The sequence below is a fragment of the Geotrypetes seraphini genome, chromosome 2 (genome assembly GCF_902459505.1).
Source record: "Geotrypetes seraphini chromosome 2, aGeoSer1.1, whole genome shotgun sequence".
NCBI lineage: Eukaryota > Metazoa > Chordata > Amphibia > Gymnophiona > Dermophiidae > Geotrypetes > Geotrypetes seraphini.
The window spans coordinates 387,015,889-387,036,783 of record NC_047085.1 but is presented as its reverse complement, the minus strand read 5'-3'; the positions used below and the strand labels follow the sequence as shown (position 1 = coordinate 387,036,783).

The 20,895-nt window shown below is 42.9% G+C and overlaps 1 protein-coding gene across 4 annotated transcripts in view; it reads left to right on the top strand.

The window, feature by feature from the left end:
- CHN2 (chimerin 2) overlaps positions 1 to 20,895 on the top strand; it is a 387,683-nt gene that overhangs the window by 126,850 nt on the left and 239,938 nt on the right. For all 4 annotated transcript variants that reach the window (XM_033930756.1, XM_033930753.1, XM_033930755.1 and 1 more), the window contains 3 exons: positions 99 to 154; positions 11,821 to 11,852; positions 17,773 to 17,886. In XM_033930756.1, coding sequence (XP_033786647.1) covers positions 99 to 154; positions 11,821 to 11,852; positions 17,773 to 17,886 — 202 coding nt within the window. The remainder of the gene's footprint in view (positions 1 to 98; positions 155 to 11,820; positions 11,853 to 17,772; positions 17,887 to 20,895) is intronic.

The following is a 20,895-nucleotide window of genomic DNA, read 5'->3' as shown; positions in this document are numbered from 1 at the left end:
ATACTTTAATGGAATTTGCGTCAGTAGGACCAGAAAAGAAAAGAATGACATGTTTGTGCATCTTGTGTTTTTGAATACTGTTCTTTTTGTGTTTGCAGTGTATCAGTTGCAGCAGGAGGCGCCTCGGCCGAAAAGAATCATTTGTGCTCAGGAGGTCAGTTCTTCTTCTCTCACGACATTGTGCTGGTTCTCCATACTCTCTAATATGTTCCTCTCCAAAACCCAATCAACATTTAAGTTCCATGTGCAAGTTAGGGTCAGTTGTGTGCATAACTTAATAACTAGCTGCTAATTGGCATTAAGTGGTGCTAATTGCTATTAATCTACTGACTGTGCATTCAAAATCCATGGAGGGGCATAATCAAAAAAAAGTCTAAGTCCCCTTTTGGCCTAAGGCCTTAAACGTTGAAAGTAGACGCAGGGAAAATGTCCATAATCAAAAAAAACGTCCAAATGGAGGTTTTTTTTTTAATAATGGCCTGCCTCTACATTCAGCTGTTTAAACGCCCAGACCACCACTACGTCTACACTTATACCCCCACGACATCTACCAAAAAACCCAAAAAAAACGCCTAAGCCCCAAACGTCCAACACATGGGCTTTTAGGCGAAGGAGGAGCCAGTGATGGTGATTGGCCACCTTCTCCGAACCGCGGCACTTCGGGTTGAGGATCGCCGGCAGGGGAGATGTTCTGCCACAATGCTCACCCCGAAGTGCTGTGATTCAGAGGGGGGTAAGCGATCACCATCACTGGCAGAAGAGATGAGCCATCTTTCCTGCAGCAAATGTTGCAGTAGGGGGTAGGCAGGTTGTTGGGGCCGCTGAGCTACAGCGATCAGCTCAGCGGCCCCTTTTCAGCACTTATACCTGTTAAAACGTATAATTGCCGACTAGGCAACCTGCCTAAAGTTTTGGTTATACCTGCTGTACCCCGCCCACCCTTTCCCCTCCTCTAAAAACGCCTCTTTTTGCTCTATGCGTTTAGAGGCAGGGGAAAGGCCTAAGTTGGTTTTAGATATGTCTAAAACCAGCTTTGATTATGGGAACTTGGACGATCAGGCTTTTTGATCGTCCAAGTACCCATTTAGGCCACTTTTTAGACGTTTGGTTTTTTTTTTATTATGAGCCCCATACTGTCCAGGAAGGGAAACAAAAACAACAGTAGATGAACGTCAAATACAAGGCCCCCAAAAAGGGGGAAATGCATCAATAGGCCATCAATGAAGGGAAGCCCGCCCCCCCCCCCTGTACAGAAGGCACGGAAAGGTTATAAAGAAGTCACCCTCCTGGAGCTAACCAGAGCTGCAGTAACATTTTTTTGAGATATGGACCGAACTCCCCTCCTCCCCGTCCCTCACCCTCCCAACTAACCATTCCATCCCACGCAGAACACGCTAGCCTCATCATGCATAACCCAGACATACCCCACGCATACACCAATCATACCAGCTTGAGAGCAATCAAGCAGTGCCAAGAAGGTGAGACCCAATAGGTTAGATCCCTGAAGTCCCTCAGGGCAGAGTCAGAGTGGAGCAGCAGATACGACAGACTCATCTGTGGCCCGGAATGCCCGCCATAAAGAAACATAGAGCTTTTTATCACTATTCAAGGCAGCAGTGTATGTCTGTATCTCAAAAAAAGCTATCTCCCGCATTTTCTGAAGCCACTGAGGGAAGGAGGCCAGCGCCGCCTCCACCCAATGTAGTAACAAAAGCTTTTTTTACCAACAGGAGTGCAGTATATAAAACTTCTGATGGGGCAAGGTAAACCCCCCCTGAGATACTTCCTTCTGATCCCCTAGTAGCAGTTAACCGTAATCCCGGGGCATTGGCCGGCCAATGAGGTCATCCAGGAAGGGGAGAACCTGGAGCCAGAGAGCCGCATGAGGGCATTCCAGAAGCATGTGTGCCCGTGGCCCTCTGACAGTGAGAGCAGATTGCGTCAGCCAAAAGGCCCATAACTGTACCCCTGGCTCTAGAAATGTAAGCACAGTGCAGGATTTTGAATTGCATCTCCCTAAGATCTGTAGATCCAACTAGCTGAAATAGATTAACAAAAAGGTTAGACACTCCTATCCCATCACCAAGTGGGATTCATAATGGCAGCTTTCATCCCCTAGCAGTAGTCTTGCAGTACTACCACTATGAGTCAAGCTACCAAATAAGGCTTTTCCCTTTTTGTTTTATTCTTATTTGAGGATTTTACTTCTGCTCTGTTTGGCTTCCTCATCCATCAGAATTGGCCTTTATTGGCGCTGAAATGAGTCGTCATTTAGCAGTACTTGGGGTTTTCTGTCATTTTCATTAGTTCCCAACTTTATTGCCACTTACAGCACAATTCTTACAAATGACCATCTTCAGCCTGGGGTCACAAATCACAGCTTCCTCTGAACCCATTATTATGCACCTTGAATTTGGTTACTACAGCTTAAAGACTGACATTCCTTGAGAGACTGCAGGCACGTTCCTTGTGCAGAAGCTAGGACTGAGAACCTGCAGTGCAAAAGTCAGGTTTGGGAACTTGATAGATTTCATGGTGGGCTGGTTGTGGGCGACCTAGTGAAATGAATACATTATAGGGAGCAATACTATTTATGTTTTAAGTCTTACTTTATAGCTTTTCGCTATTTATTTATTTGATGTCTATTTATATACTGCTCAATAGTGTACATAATTTAAAATATAAAACCTGAATTCAATAGCAAATAGGATGTGTTCTTCATGTGCTTGCTCTGGGGTAATGCGAGCACAAGCTTCTGATGGCAGTTTTTTTCACTCAAGGCATACCACCCAAATCCATTAGAGAGAGAGTTGCTAAGCAATGAGAACCTCAAACATTCCAACTCAAACATCTCCTTAGAGATTGAGAGCCATGGATCTTTTTTATCCATAGTCTTTGCACAAGAATTTCAACAAAAAAATGTATGCATATATTTTAATTTTAAACTGTACCTGCAGACGTTTTGCATCTGCTTTCTGTATGGGTAGATTTTCTTTAAAAGAAAACTGCATATATAGTTCAAATTATGTGTGATTGTCCATTACTTTCAAAAACATGCTCCTGAGAGTTCCTACCCTAAATCTGGCTAAAATTGTACATGTGTACTTTTAGGAACAGCAAGGAGTAGAGATGACAAAAAAAAAAAAGTCCATACTGCTTAAACACTTTAATATGACTTATATATGCTAAAAAAGAGGTGTTTAACCAGTTTGGATTTTGTTTCTGCTCCTTGTTATTCCTGACTGTTCATGCAGAGTTCTCCCTTTTTTCTGCATGTGTACTTTTAGCCATACTGAAGGAGAACTGTTTGCACACTGCCATAAGAACATAAGAAAAGCCATACTGGGTCAGACCAGTGGTCCTTCTAGCCCAGTATTCTGTTTCCATAGTGGCTAATCAAGGTTTCAAGTACCTGGCAGAAACCCTAATAGTAACAACTGTCCATTCTACTGATCCCAGGACAAGCAGTGGCTTCCCTCCATATCTGTTTCAATAGCAGACTATGTAGTTTTTCTTAGGAAACATAGAAACCTGATGGCAGATAAAGGCCAAATGGCCCATCTAGTCTGCCCATCCACAGTAACCATTATCGCTTTCTCTCTCCAAAAGATCCCCCATGCCTATCCCAGGCCCTCTTGAATTCAAACACAGCCTCTGTCTCCACCACCTCTTTTGGGAGACTGTTCCATACATCTACCACCCTTTCTGTAAAAAAAGTATTTCCTTAGATTACTCCTTAGCCTGTTGCCTCTTAATTTCATTTTATGTCCTCTCATTGCAGAGTTTCCTTTCAAATGAAAGAGACTCGATTCATGCCATTTATATTACGTAGGTATTTAAACGTCTCTATCATATCTCTCCTCTCCCTTTCTTCCAAAGTATATAGATTGAGATCTTGAAGTCTGTCCCTATACGTCTTATGATGAAGACCACACACCATTTTAGTAGCCTTCCTCATCTAGACCAGTGTTTTTCAACCTTTTTTGGGCAAAGGCACACTTGTTTCATGAAAAAAATCACGAGGCACACCACCATTAGAAAAAGTTAAAAAATTTAACTGTGCCTATATTGACTATATATAAATATATAGGAATCAAATAAACACAAAGAAAGTATTTTATAATGCTGCCACCGCCACTGGGGAATAGGCTGCCACTGCCGCCATCGGGAACAGGCCGGCACCGAGTTCTCCCTGCTTCTCTTCCCCGCAGGGCCGACCAACTCTCGCCACCCGTCGTCAATTCTAACGTTGGAGAGGACGTTCCAGGCCAGCCAGGCAGCGATTGGCTGGCCCAGAACGTCCTCTCCGACGTCAGAATTGACGCGAGTGGCGAGAGTTGGCCGGCCCCACAGGGAAAAGCAGGGAGAACATGGCGCCGGCCTGTTCCCGATGGCGGCGGTGGCACTCAAGTGGCTAAAGAGCCGCAGTTTGCCGGCCTAGGGACAACACTGGAGGGTGGCCAGCTGTGCACCCCCTTGGGACGTAAACCCGGGGTGGGGCAGACCGCCCCCCCCCCACCCTGGTATGCCACTATCTGTACCTCACTCCCTCCCTATGACCAAAAATTCTCCTTTCTTCTATTCCCCGTGTACACAACCATCTCTTTCCCTCCCTTCCTCTCTCCAAAGTCCATGCCTTCTGTGTCCAAACACTCATTCCCTCCCCCACCTCAGCATCTCTTTCCCTCCCTTCCTCTCTCCCAAGTCCATTTCTTCTGTGTCCAAAAACGCATTCCCTCCCCCACCTCAGCATCTCTTTCCCTCCCTTCCTCTCTCCCAAGTCCATTTCTTCTGTGTCCAAAAATGCATTCCCTCCCCCACCTCAGCATCTCTTTCCCTCCCTTCCTCTCTCCCAAGTCCATTTCTTCTGTGTCCAAAAACGCATTCCCTCCCCCACCTCAGCATCTCTTTCCCTCCCTTCCTCTCTCCCAAGTTCATGCCTTGTGTCCAAAACGCACTCCCTCCCCCCTTTTGTGTTCCGTGTTTGCCTCCCAGCCCATTTTTGCAACTTTCTCAGCAAAACGAAGCTCAAGCCGCGAGGCTTGTCTTCTGCTTCCTGCCTGCCCTGCCGCGCACAAATAGCCGAACTGAAGTATTCTCCGACGTCAGCGCTGACGTCGGAGGGCAGGCTTTGCTTAAGCCCTCCCTCCGACGTCAGCGCTGACATCGGGGAACGCTTGCGATCGGCTATATGTTAGCTGCAGGGCAGGCAGGAACAGAAGACGAGCCTCGCGGCTCGAGATGTATTGAATTCCGCGGGTCCCCCGTCCAGCTCTCTCCTGTCCACGTGGGGCGGACCGCCCCTCTCCCTAGACTGGTGGTACTGCCCTGATGGCGGCCCTGACCGTACGGCACACCAGGCAACATCTCGCGGCACACTAGTGTGCCGCGGAACAGCGGTTGAAAAACACTGATCTAGACCGACTCCAACCTTTTTATATCTTTTTGAAGGTGCAGCCTCCAGAATTGTACACAATATTCTAAATAAGGTCTCACCAAAGTTTTATACCTTTTTAAAATCCAGATATGCTGGTTTAGGTCTGTAAATTGTATTTTATATGTACATATGACTCTCTGTGTTTTAGACTAACTGCATCGTGTAAAATGCTACCTTAAGTTATATCACTTAAAACTGTGCAGGGCTAGCAGTGGATCTTGGACTCAGAGGCTGGGCTTTGCATCTTTGGAACCATGGAACCATACATCACAGAGCTATAGATCAGATTCCTCTTTTCTTTATGCATCACTTTGAACTTGCTCACTTTGTCATCTGTCATTTTGACGCCCAGTCTTGCAAGGTCCTTTTGCAATTTTTCACAATCCTCTTGCAATTTAACAACTATGAACAGCTTTATGTCATCAGCAAATTTAATTACCTCACTAATTATTCCCATCTCTAGATCACTGATAAATATGTTAAAAAAAGCACAGCAGTCCCCTAGAGCAGTGTTCTTCAACCTTTTTACACCTATGAGCAAGGAGATCTTTCACTCCTTCCACAGAAAGCCCGAGGAAGACCGGGAAAAGAGCACAAGCCAGAGCAGTGGTAACTTTCTGTGCACACACAGCAGCTGCCTTCGAACAGCACAGTTGGCAGACTCACCACGTGGCGCTCGCTTCACGTGCCTCCGGCTCTCTAGTAGCCTTTGACCCAAAATTACTCATCAGCCACCGCACCAGGTTCACACGAACTCCCCGTTAACAGCCCCGGTGCTGCCTAGAAATGTTATCAGGCAACTGCACTGATGTTTATACCTAAGTAGTCCGTGAAGTGTTTACTGTGAGCCGCCTTTTTTTCCTCAGTGCTTGCAGGGGACATTGATCCTTTGTGGACCGGCAGGAATTTTTTGTGGACTGACACCAGTCCGTGGACCGGCAGTTGAAGAACACTGCCCTAGAGAACACTACTATTTACCCTTCTCCATTGAGAATATTAACCATTTAAACCTACTCTTTTTCTGTCTTTCAACCAGTTCTTAATCCATAATAGGACATTACCGCCTATCCCATGGCATTCTGCTTTCCTCAGAAGTCTTTCTTGAGGTACTTTGTGAAATGCCTTTTGAAAATCCAAATACACCTTTATCCACATGTTTATTCACCCCTTCGAAGAAATGTGGTAGATTGGTGAGGCAAGATTTCCCTTGACTAAATCCATGTTGGTTTTGTCTCATTAATCCATGCTTATGTATGTGCTCTGTAATTTTGTTCATTATAATAGCCTCTCCATTGAGAATATTGACTATTTAAAAAACCTACTCTGTTTTCCTGTTTAAATTGTTCATTGATTTTATAAAAACACATCTTACAGTAAGTGTAACAGATTATTCATCAATAACATTCTTGAAAAACACTTACGCACTATACATGAATACAAAATAAACAATCCCCTCCCCTCCCTTCTGATAAATATGTAAAAAAGCAGCAGTCCCCTAGAGAACCCTACTATTTACCCTTCTCCATTGAGAATATTGACCATTTAAACCTACTCTGTTGTCTGTTTCAACCAGTTCTTAATCCATAATAGGATGTTACCTCCTATCACATGACTTTTTAATTTCCTCTGAAATCTTTCATGAGGTATTTTATCAAATGCTTTTTGAAAATCCAGATGCACGATATCAACCAGCTCACCTTTATCCACATGTTTATTCAACCATTTGAAGAAATGTAGTAGATTGGTGAGGTGAAGTTTCCTTTGACTAAATCCATGTTGGCCTTGTCTCATTAATCCATGCTTATGTAAATGCTCTGTAATTTTATTCATTATAATAGTCTCTACTATTTTGCTTGGCACCAACATCAGACTCATTGATCTATACTTTCCTGTATCATCTCTGGAAACTCTTTAAAAAATTGGTGTTACAATAGCCACCCTCCAGTCTTTGAGTAGCATGTCAGATTTTAAAGATAAATTACAAATTACTTTAAAAAATAAAAAACAACTTTATTAATTTTTCAAGCCAACAAAAGTACAGAACAATATATGTACAATCATTAATCCACCACAGTAAGCACTTATAATCTGTCAATAATAATACATAAAGAATAACCCCTCTCCCTTCCCTTCTGTGTGAATCAGTTGATCCCTCTGCCCTGCTATTTTAAAGCAATTTTTGAAGTATTGCAATTGCAGTTTTATACCTTTCAAGTGTATAATTTTACTGTCAGGATGGCCTCGGGTAAACAAAACAAAAAATTGGAAGAGAATATGGGACCTGGAGGGATTGCAAAGCATTTGAAAAAGGACCCACAATCACCATTGAAAGTTTCCTTGCCTAGAGATACATCTGAACTTTTAGAGCAGGTAATAAAGGATCTTGCTACTATAAAAGACATGTTGGGTAAAACTACTTCAACATTAACCTCCCTCCAGCTAGAGGTCTCTGCGTTGACAAATCAGAGCAGAGGATGGTGGCTGCTGAAGTACATGTTACTCAGTCAGTTAAAAATCACAACTTGCTAACCCAGCTGGATCAAAATCTGGAAGAAGCTAACAACAGGTCCAGACGTAAAAATGTTAGGATTTTGGGTTTTAGAAAAAACAGGGGAAAACAACACCACAACCACAAATATGCACAAATCAGAGTGGAATTGTCCAGAAGAAAATGATGTGCACTAAAGAAGTGTCCTCCAATATGTCTGGTGACGTAAGATGGAAATTGACATCTCCCATATTACGCGCGGGATGACATTCTTCTTTGATTGATTTTTGGTTGTATATCTTCTTGAGTACCAGTATACATCATCATTCATACTTTTTAAGACTCCTGAGGCAGGACTTGATGGCCGAAACATGTACATGTCGAGTCGATGAATGTGTTTTATTGATGTTTGAACAATAAAGATCTTCAAATCACCAGACATATTGGAGGACACTTCTTTAGTGCACATCATTTTCTTCTGGACAATTCCACTCTGATTTGTGCAGGATTTGGGGTTTAAATGAAGGAGCAGAAGGAGGTAATGCAATTCAGTTCCTCACTGATTTTATACCTCTCTCACTTTTACCAAGTCATTTGAGATTGAGAGAGCACATCGAATGCCATCTCGGCTGTCCAGCTCTCAGATAAATTGCAAATTACTAACAATAGCACTGCAAGTTAATTTTTTAGTTCTAACAATACTCTGTCTCAGGAACTGGGTCACAACCTCTACACACTGTTTGCTTGTGCAGATCAGTAATCTGTTTGGGAACCCATCATGCAGAGACTTTTCTGTATCCCCAAGTCATCTTGTATTATGGCAAATGCAGATCCATAGCTGATGTCTCAACTGGCTGCAAATTTGGATACCATTCTCTGTCAGTCTTCTCTAATCAAGGTATCAACCCTTTCAATGTGCTCTTATATGCACGATGTTGATGGGCAACCAGAACCTGTTCTTCCTACTTTTTACCCACTCATAAACCTTTTGTTTATTCATGGTGCTATGTCCATACTGAATCAATATCCAATGGTGAATTTCCACAGGTTTCACTCCCTCTGCCCAAAGAAAATGCACTGCTGCATGTTGTTTTTCAAGGGTGCAATCTTTCGTTGGAGTGTCCATGTTTCTGACATTGTGGCTACTATGAGCATGACTAAAGGCCAAGCACTGCACTGTGTGTGAATGAACTATCCAAAAGGCAATGTACAAGTACATATGTTGCATTTCGCAAGCTCTGTTCTGGTTATCACATAATTTAACAATTGTCTTTAATTTTTGATTTGCCCTTGTGTGTGTATGTATATGTATGTATATGTGTACAGTATATATATACTCATAGATATATAGAGAGTGTGAGTGAGTTATGTGAGATCAGTTCACTATGAGGTACATAATCGAAAGAAAAGTTTGTCCAAAAACCGGCCTAAGATGGTACTTGGTCGACCTAAAAGACAGGTCATCCAAGTGCCAATAATTAAAGCCATTTTTTGGACGTATCCAGAGACTTTTTAGGCCTCTGAATCCCGCTGTACACGCAGAGCTCAAAGTGGCGTTTTAGGAGGGGTGGGATGTGGGTCAACCAAACTTAGTCATCCTGCAGCAATAATCGAAAGTTTCAAGTTTATTTATGGCTTGATATACCGACCATCACTTGTATCTGGACGGTTTACAATATTAAAAATTAGAAAAATCTAAGAAATTTAAGATTTGGTTTAAATAAAATAAAAGGAGGGTAAATCTAGAACTAAGACAAATTAAGACTTATTAGAGACGAAAGGTGCTAGGGGATAGGGAAGTTTTAATTACAATGTGTAAATAAAAATAAAAGGAGGGGAAGAGGGATAAGAAATAACATGAGGGATAAGAAATAACATGAGGGAGACGGGCATGTCGCTTCGTAAAAGCTTTTTTTTCCCCTTATTGATAGGCATCTTTAAAAATAAATGTTTTAAGATTTGTTTTAAATTTATTTAGGGAATTTTCTTTGTGGAGATAAAGGGCTCCTTTTACGAAGCCGCATTAGCGTTAAAGCGCGCGCTAATTTGCCGGCTGTGCTAGCCGCTACTACCTCCTCTTGAGCAGGCGGTAGCTTTTTGGCTAGCATGGGGTTTAGCACGTGATAAAAAGTCACGTGCGATAAAGCCGCTAACACGGCTTCGTAAAAGGAGCCCAAAGTGGCATTGCGTTCCAGAGCGTGGGTGCGACTACAGAACAAATGGAGGGTACTGTCAATAAGTTTTGATTTGTAGATCTCAGGGCCCTAAGAGGGGTGTGTGGAATGAGATATTTGTCTAGAAAAACAGGGAGGTGGGAGGTCTTAATTTTAAAGGTTAGAAGAAGAATTTTATATGTAGTTCTGTGAGAGACTGGTAACCAGTGTAACTCTCGAAGAAGCGGGGTAATATGATCAGGTTGCCGCTGAGCTGATCATGGCTGCTGCAATCAGTTTAGCGGCCCAGGAAACCTATTGCACCCCTTCCCTCCCTCCCTCGACCACTACCAGCAGGAGAGATGTCCAGCATTTTCCTCCAACTGCTATGAGCTTTTAGCTCAATCAGAATAAACTCCACTGGGCTATGGCACTATGAGACCTCATTGCAACTGCTCAGTTCTACTATTTTGTATCGCCCTTGGTCATTAAAACAAGAATTCTAGACTGAGGATCACATACCAGAAATACATTTTAAATCCCTTAATCATAGGCCCTTAAAGTAGCCACTAGGTGTCACTATTGCTTAGTAACTAAAACTACTGTATCTCTCCTCCCAGGGCCTCTGAACAGTAGCTCTATAGCAGTGTTTCTCAACCTGTGGTACGTCGGAATTGACGTCGGGAGGGGGAGGGGGGGAGAAGGCTTGTGGGCTGGCCGCAAGCAGTCACACACACTTGGCCCGTTCCAGTTGCGGTGGCAGCAGGGGGGTGGGAATGGAGCATTTCGGGTGGCAGGGTCGGCTTCGGTGGTGGGGCAGGGAGGAAGCTGCGGCAGTGGTGGCTTCAGCGGGGAGACAGGCAGGGAGAGAGGAAGAAGTTGGGGGAGAATGGAGTGTCGGGTGGCAGGGTCGGCTTCAGGACTGGGGTGGGGAGGCAAGGAGAAATTGGTGGTGGTGGCTTCAGGGGGGGGAGGGCAGGCAGGTAGAGAGGAATAACAAGTTGAATTCATGAAGGGATAGAGAGAGATGTTGGTTGGGGAATGGAATGAGATCTGGAAGAGAGGAAGCATGCAGGAGGCAGAAAGAAGGGAAGAAATATTGCTTGCACAGTCAGAAGGAAGTCCAATCAGAGACTCGTGAAATCACCAGACAACAAAGGTAGGAGAAATGGTTTTATTTTCAATTTAGTGATCAAAATGTGTCATTTTTGAGAATTTATATCTGCTGTCTATATTTTGCACTATATTTGTCTTATTTTTCTATAGATGTTACTAAGGTGACATTGCATATTTTAAAGTAATCTGCCTTGACCTCTTTAGAAAACCCCCAAATATAAATTAGGATTAACATTTTCTCTGCGTACAGTGTGCTTTGTGTTTTTATAATTTTGTGGTTACCATTATGTATTAATAAGATTATATTGTGTGTATATGAAAAATGGATAGAAGAAATTGCATTACAATTAGTACTATATTATGAGTGTGAAATCAGGGGTAGAGTTTGGGCAACGGAGTTTGGGCAGGTCTGGGGTGAAGCATGGACAGGGGTACTCGGTTGGTATTTGTTAGGCTTAGGGGATACTTGGCTTGAAAAGGTTGAGAAACACTGCTCTACAGCACCTTAAAATTTCACTGAGCCACTGGGCCATAGAAACCATTCCATGATTTATGCTGCCTCTGCCATAACAAAGAAAGACGTTCTCTCCCTGCATTTTTAATTTTTCTCCTCTTTTCTTATTTAGGTGGAGAACAGACCAAAATATTATGGAAGAGAGTAAGTATACTGTTCAATTATATTTTTCAAGAATTGTGGGTAAGTCAACTGTTGGACTAAATTAATTTATGACTAGCTTTCAGCACCTTAGCTTCCTTCATCCTAAATTCATTTTCAGGATTTTAGGATTAAGGCATAAGCATGATAAAAACGACGGGCTGCTATCGCAGCTGTTCTGGTAGCAAATTTTAAAAAGCGAGTCATTCTCCCAAAAATGCTTATGTAAATGAGGTTGGCGGAGAGTAGGGAAGACTCACTAAATTTGCATGTTCCCATCGCTGGTGATAGTGATGGGCACATGCGCAGAAAAAAATGCAAAAACAAAAACAAAACAGTGGGAGAGATGTTCAGTCTCTCCCGCTGCCAACTAACACACCCCTCCCTGCAGCAGGAGAGATGCTCACTCTCTCCTACTGCCAAGTGAACCCCCCCCCCCTCAGCAGCGGGAGAGATGCCCATTCTTTCCTGCTGCATCACAACAACCCCACCACCAACCTCTCTCCCCCGTACCTTTAATTAGATGGCAGACCGGAGGGATGCCTACTTCCTCTAGCTAGCTGGCCCGCCTCTTCCAAAGTGGCCCTTCCCTTCCCTGGTGTATTCTGGGATGCACTGGGGAGGGTCCTGGGGCTCTGATTGGCCCAAGTTGTTTACAGCTCCTCCCATAAGAGTGCTTCAAATAGAATGTATCCCCTAGTGAAATGACCCCTGGTCTCAGAAGGAAAAATTATCTGCAACGCTTCTGCGTCTCTCTTGAGAGATCAGGGAATATTTGTATTTTACATCCAAGAAACTCTTTCTGTTTATTTTTAAAGAAAAGCCTCAATAACCATACTTTATCAATTGAAAGGGCTACAGTTAGAATCAATGTAGAAGGTGTTACTATATCCTTGTCTGACATTTCCAAAATTTCTGATACATTCATTGGTGTTTGATCAGGTACTTTTAACTGTTGCTGAAGCCCATTCTTATTAGGTAAGTAGTACACCTTAGAAAATGGACGCAAAGTATCCTCCGGGACTTTCAAAATTTCAATCAAGTATCTCCTAAGCATCTCCCTAAGAGTTACCATTGTGAGCCTAGGAAAATTGATCAGTCTCAGATTATTATTACGTGAGTTATTCTCAAGCATTTCTACTTTCCTTCTAAGGTTCACATTGTCTTTAATTAGAGACTCTTGAAGTTGTTTAGAAGATAAGTCTTATTCAAGCTTCTGAACCAAAGATTTAGAAACTGTCATGTCCTCTGTTAAATCTTTAAGCTCTTTGGTATGTTGGATCAGTTTACCTTCAATATATTGGAAATTGAGGCTAATAGTCTTGCCAGAGTTTGCCACCAGGTCCCTTAATGACTCCAGGGTCACTTGAGAGGGCTTTTCCCAAAATATAGGTTTTTGTTGAGTGTAAAAATGCTCACCCTCAGGAGAAATTCCTTGGCGTTGCTCTGTCTGGCTTAAACCACCTCCCATAGCTGAACAAGCCCCTGATTCTCGTGCAGAGAATCCCTTACTATGGAGCTCTGCCTCCATGCTCTCCTGTGTAATGCTGACTGCCTCAGGAGAAAGGACCTCCCTCAACTCTGGGGTTTCCTCGCCCCTTGGAGAGCTAGTGATCTGAGGCTGTGGGGGTGGTGCTCGCATGTCGGGGTTAAGGGTGGTATCCAGTCCAAGAGGAGCAACTCCAGTCTCACCATGCTGCAGTGCCCTCAGCGGGCTAATCTCCGATGTCATCACAATGACTCCCTGTATTCGCCGCACTAATTCTTCGATATTGCAAAAGGTCGGCACTCCGGTGCGCCGCGAGGCACCAGCAGTGCTCCTGCCTCTCCTTTCCGGCATCCCAAGAAGAATATCGGGCTACTTAGGCCACCAAAGAAGAAAAAAGAGGCAGGCATAGCGTGGTTCAGGTGCGTACTTCTCAGCACGTCTATTCAGCAGTCATCTTAGATCCAATTCAGGTTATGTAAATCTTTTTATTAAGGAGCATTCAACAATACAAACATGAAATGTAGATCACAAGACAATCTATCATTGCAAAAAGGCATGAAAGCACATTGAATGTACTGCTCAAGAAGCAAGAAACTTAGAAGCGTATAGTTACAATAGAAGCATCATGTCAAGCAAAGAATGTTCCCACATTTTCTAATATCAAGAGGCATCACCCCCCCCCTCCCCGCCCACCCAACCACCCCTCCCCCACCCCCAGTGCATGGGACCAAACATGAAAAACATAACTTAAAGAAGAAAAGCCTTCCCAAAGACCCAGGTAAACCCTGAAGCATGTGCCCCCAGAATACTGTAGTCTCATAAGAACATAAGAATTGCCGCTGCTGGGTCAGACCAGTAGTCTATCTTGCCCAGCAGTCCGCTCACGCGGCGGCCCCTAGGTCAAAGACCAGTGCTCCAAATGAATCCAGTCTCGCCTGCATACGTTCTAGTGTTTTCCCTTATAACAAACTCCGCAAGAGCATTCCAGTTGTCTACTACTACTGGGTGAAGAAGAGGTTCCTTACGTTTGTATGGAATCTATCCCCTTTCAGCTTTAGGGAGTGCCCTCTCGTTCTCCCTACCTTGGAAAGGGTGAACAATCTGCCTTTATCTACTAAGTCTATTCCCTTCAGTATCTTGAATGTTTTGATCTCTCAGTCTTCTCTTTTCAAGGGAGAAGAGGCCCAGTTTCTCCAATCTCTCACTGTACGGCAACTCTTCCAGCCCTTTAACCATTTTAGTTGCTCTTCTCTGGACCCTTTCGAGTAGTACCGTGTCCTTCTTCATGTACAGCGACCATGGCTGGATGCAGTACTCCAGGTGAGGGTGCACCATGGCCCGGTACAGCAGCATGATAACCTTCTCCAATTTGTTTGTGACATTCCCATTCTCCCATTTGAGCCATGTGTGCCTCCCAGTGCTGGAATGAAGGCAAATGCATCCCCCTACAATGTTGCAAGATAACTTTCTTGGCCAGGGTAAGGGCAACCAGCAAGAAACATCTGCTGTGCTCCAGAAAACCATGTTCCAGTAGGGGATGCTCCACACTAAGGAGCAAGGTCTTATAATACCAGTCTGTAGAAGAGCCCACTGCAGATTCCAGTCTGGTCAACACTGCAGGCCAGAAAATTATGTAACAGAGTGCTCCGCTGAGTCTGATATCGGAGGTAAATATCATCAGCCCATAGCCCCAAGTTTTTCCCTTTACATCTAGTAATATACACTTTATTCAACACTTTTAAATGCTGTTCATGCAAGCTAGCATTCGGGGGTAACCTGGGCAGTCAAGAGAAAGTTGGAGGCCAAATCCGCCACTGTTACAGTGTCTCCCAAAAAAGAACTCCAGTCAGCTGCAATGTAATTAAGATGGGTAAGGGATTTAGGAACATCGTCTCTCCACAGAGTTTTTTTGGTTTTCTCTGGATTTTCTTCTTTGTGGATATTTTGGGGTCAATTCCTTTTGTTTTTTTCAATTTGTACCAGACAGCCAGCCTATTATGTGATGGGGGCATCGCTGAAAAAGAAATATCCATTTTCAAAAAAGTGGGCCCCCCCTTCCAAGAGATAGTCAAGGCACGGCAATAACTGTGCATCTGTAAATAAACAAAGAATCCTTTATGGGGCCAAATCCTTCTCCACTGGCAGTCCTGAAAAGATGGAACAACTCCTCATTCCAAATCTAAAAAATGTCCCACATACCTGCAACATTGGGAGGTCAATCGCAAGAAAAAGGGGGTCCCACTACCCGCTGGAAAATCTGGGTTCCCCACAAATTCCAGAAATGGAGATGAGCCCTTGCCCACCCCCCAAAAAAAAAAATCACCACCATCACCATGCAAGCTGCAGTGGACGCATCATCAATGGGTCCAGGGCCTTCCCCCCCCCCTTTCTGTAACACGCCAAAAGGAGAGTATAGCGCCCTAAGAACTGCCCAAAAATTCTTGGGGACAAACTGAGAACAACAACCTGAATGCATCTCATGTATCCAGTGCTGCCATATAGTATTTCAAGCTGGTAAGTTCATACCACCTCCACTCCTGTCCCAAATTAACTTGACATAGCCGATGCTTGCCTGTTTGGATCTCCAAATGAATGTAGTCATGGTGCTACGGTAAAATATCTCAACTCTGCCCAAAACCCACAAGGGTAACATCTGCAATGGGTACAGTATCTTAGGGAACATCACCATTTTTACCAAAGCTATGTGGCCCAGGAAAGAGATAGGGAGTTCTTTCCACTTATAGCAAAGATGTTTAATTGCTTCTAACTTAATCCGAATGCTCCTCTTATACACCATGGAAAGATCTGCATGGAGATAGACCCTTAAATATTTCAAGGGTTTTTTGGACCAGGACAAAGAAAAACTGGGGTCCTGACACGCCGCATACCCAGGCGAGACTTCTGATGCCTCAAACTTATCAATATTAATTGTTAATCCCCAAAAAGATCCAAATTGATGAATGAGCAACACCAATAAGGGAACTCCATGTGCAGTATGATCTAGAAAAATCAATATGTCATCCACAAAAAGATTAATTTTATATTCCTCAAGCCCCATCTGTATCCCCTACAAGTCAGTCATTTGCTGAACCTTCACTGCCAGAGATAATATAAAAAGCATAGGTGAAAAAGGACACCCTTGTCTAGTACTCCTTGCAAGGCTGAAACTCAGTGAGATCCCCATTAATCAAAATTTGAGCTGTAGGATTCCGATAAAGATTGTGCACGCCCTCCAGAAACTCTCCCATAATACCAAACTGAATTAGCACCCAAAACAAGTAATCCCACAAAATTTTATCAAAGGCTTTTTCAGCATCCAGACTGGCTATGATGGTGTCTCCAGTCTGGGCCCCACCCTGATGCAGCGCCGCAAGAGCTCGCAATATATTCATGGAGGCATACCGGCTAGGCACAAAACCAGATTGATCAGGATGTATCAACATGGGCAAAACTCCCCCCAGACGAGAAGCCAAAATAGCAGCAAACAATTTTATATCTTGATTAAGTAATGAGATAGGGCAAATGGACCCCACCAATTTGGGATCTCTGCCAGGTTTAGGAAGCACCACATTTCCTCCTAATCATTTCTTTATTTGCTAAAGTGTTCTCTGAAGAGTATTGTCTGTATTCCTTTAATTTCATATTACTGAGGGTCAAAAAAAGTGTGGAATAGCTTGTAAGTTTCATGGCTCCACATCATTCTCTTCCTGCTTGGGCTGAGAACTTTACAGCGGCCTCTCATACAGAGTAAAGGAAAGGGGATGGGATTTGATATATCACCTTTCTGTGGTTTCAGTCAAAGCGGTTTACATATAATCTGGCAATGGAGGGAGCTGCAGCGAGAATCAAACCCAGTTCTTCTGGTTCTCATGCCGTTGCAGTAACCGATAGGCTACTCCTCACTGTATGCCCTCCTGATGCATTTTGGTGCCCACTATAGAGTTGATTTTTATTTGCATAAAGTTGCATGTGCACACCCTGTATACACAAATGCAACTGTCCAGACTGAGCAGAGGTGTTCTTGGGTGTGAACGTAGTGTTGGAAAGGGGTTTGGCTTTACTCACAAATATTTGAAAATGCAACCATGCACACATAAGTTAATACAGAACTTTTGCGCATGGTAAAGATCAGGTGTAAATGCAAGCACAATTTAAGGTTTAAACATACCCCATGCTTTTGATTTGAAAACATTCCAAAGCCCACATAGGAAATAGTATGCGTGTATCTTTATATGCTTGCTATGGGGAATGATGTGCAAACAGAGAAGTAAGGTATGAAAGCAATGTCTGTGCCTCTCTCTCTCTTATCTATGATCCTAGTCCTCATTGGTAGTTTAATTGTACAATTTTATTGATTTATGGATTGGTGATCCTTGTGACTTTTTTTTCAGAGTTGTCATTTTTAATAAAATTATGGTCTTTCTATTGCATTAGATTCCATGGGATAATTTCCCGGACACAAGCAGATGAAATTCTTGCAGGTGCAGAAGGTGCATACCTTATTAGAGAAAGTGAACGTCAGCCCGGCTGCTACACATTGGCGCTGAGGTAAATTTTGATTTTATTTATTTAACAGTTATATCCCACCTATAACTTAACCAGGTTACAAAATACATACATAAAATATAATGCCATATAATATTAGTCAATAACATAGCAGAACTTAATTTTGAGTACTTCATTTCAGTTGATTGTTATGACAGGTTGGCCTTATTGATGATCGAGTGATGATATAAGTATAGAACTTCATTTTACTTAAAATTTAAAGATTGGAATTGAGACATTTAGGTTGGGATGTACTCTTGTTTCAGAAAAGGATCTGCCAATATAGAGTGGCTGTTTTTTTTTTTGTTGTTGTTGTTTTTAATAGACACACACTCATGCAGGTATTTGCCAGCTTGTGAAGTGGAAGCAGCCATTTTACAAAGGTGCACATTGAAAAAATGGAATGGCACGGACCTTGCAGCTTCTGGGCAGAGGTATCGGCATTTCTACAAGTAGCTGCCCCCATTTTAGAAATCTACACATGTAGGTTCCACCAGTTAATAATAATAATAACTTCATTCTTTTATACCGCCATAACCAAAAGTTCTAGGTGGTTTACACTAAAAAGAGCTGGACAATCAGCGAAATGCGATAATACAGTAAAAAATACAAATATTTGTAAAATAGAATTTCAATAATAAAACTCTCACTAAGTAATAAACTTATCGAACAAAGTGGTCTTAATTAATTTCCGAAAACAGCAATATGATAACATAGCTTGCTGAATACATTTACCTAACCAAGATTGTTGCCTACCAGCTTGAAATGCTAGGGTCCTATTTAAGAAGGAGTAAATAACAGAAGTGCATGTGCTGTGAGAAGCTGGTTGAAATTGTTTCTTCTTCGAAGCAGTAGAAATGATGATTTTTTAATTTGTTTCAAATAATTAAATTGGCATTAAGGTCAATATGCCCTTGTTTAATTGTGATTTTAGATGCAGTCACTAAGATGGACATCAGTGTCTAAAGCTTTGTTTTTAAATTCAGGACATAAATAGAAAAGCAAGTTAAAAGATAAAAAACTGAAATAACATTATAAATAGTGCACAACTTTAGCTCATCTAACCAACACACAAATACAGTTAAAGAAAGGAAAAAGGAAAGAAAAAAAACCTAATGGGTCTAAGATCTCATTACTGCACAATCTAGTGATAACAAATGTATCCCCACCTAGAACAGAGGTCTGTTGCAAAAAAAATAAAAAAGTCAATTGACCTAGATCAGAAAATATGCACTTTACTATCATACTAATGTGAGTGCTTTTAGCTATACAGTACACCCCCGATATTCGCAGGGGTTCCATTCCAGGAACCCCTGCGAATCTTGGAAAAACCGCAAATATGTTTTTTTGTGGGGGAGAATGGAGAGGGCAGCGGGAGAGCAGGAGAGGGCAGCAGGAGAGGCAGGAGAGAGCAGCCGGAGCACCGGCGAGTGCAGGAAATCACTCGCTGTATGCTCCGATCGCCTTTTCCTGCACTGTCGGGCCTTACCAATCAGGAGCTGCATGTCAAAGCAACTCCTGATTGGTAAGGCCCGACTTAGTGCAGAAAGAGGCGGTTGGAGCATACAGCAAGTGATTTCCTGCACTCGCCGGTGCTCCGGCTGCTCTCTCCTGCCTCCCCAGCTGTCCTCTCCTTGTTGGCGGTTCGCGGTTGGAAAATACTGTGAATGACCGGGACCACGAACCGCCGACCGTGAATGACCGGGGGAACACTGTATCAAGAAAAAATATTTTGTATCCCAGGAATCCTACTGTTACTACCACTGCTACCTTGTCTTGCTGTTTAGAGGGATTTGTCCACTAGTCATGTGAAGGGCCATTCTGTATCTTGACACCTGCATTTGAGCGCCCTTTGCATGTATACATTTATAGAATACTAGCACTTAACATGCATAAAGTGTACACTTAACCTGTGAAAATGCCAGCAAGGTGCCTAAGCGCTATTTTGTAATGGTGCAGGTAAGTGGCATTGTGTATAAATACAAGGAGGGTGTACATACAGTCAAAACATAGGTAGGGCTCCTACTTACGTGCACAGCTTATACAATGCTATCAGTAATGCCAGAGTATGTTATGAAAGCAGTTAGCTTAGCAGGGTTTAAAAAAAAAAAAAAAGGTTTGAATAATTTCTTAAAAAGTCCATAGGCCGGCATTTCTAGGATAAGCAGCATAAACTCTGTTTTAACTTTTTTGGGATCTCACCAGGTACTTGTGACCTGGATTGGCCACTATTGGAAACAGGATACTGGGCCTGACGGTCCTTTGACCTGTCCCAGTATGGCAACTCTTATGTTGTTCCTGCTTCATATATGCAACTATAGTTATGCCAGGTCTGTGCTGGTATAACTGCAGGTATATAAATGTTAGGTGCACTGATGGCACATTATATTAGTATTCTATAACAGCACCTGGGTGTTCAGGTGCCAATATTTAATGAGCTCCTGTTGCACATTCTTGAGGTACCTAAGTGGAGGAGCTCTGTTGAATTGCCACCGTACGGACCAAAACTTAAATAGATAAGGATGTTAAAATGCATTTACAGGCCGGCAGGGAACATTAACTTCCTTTTGAATACGGGTTTTGACACGGTTTTCTACTTGCTGACTCAGACTTCACATTCCCAAAGCTCCCTTGCTGCTAACAGAGAAGCTACCAAAGAAGTATGTGCTGTGCTCTGCATACCACAACCTCGTGGCTTTTTGGATATAGTAGGTACTCTCTGAAGCCATTAGCAGAGTAGCCTGGAACTCTTCCTCTCTAATTTCCAACCAGAGTCTTATCACATGTAGGGATTACTACCGCATTTCTTCCTCTCTCTCCTCTGGTTACAGAGAGCCATCACCTTCTTTAAAGGGTTTTTGAAATCATCTGTTAGATAGCTGTTCCCATCATTTTGAATCAAACTAAAATCCTATTGTGATTAGTCTTTTATATGGGCCTTTCCCCAGTGTGTGTGTGAGAAGTAGAAGTGGTATAACCTGGAGAACAGCAGCATGGGCTCCAGCCAAGAAA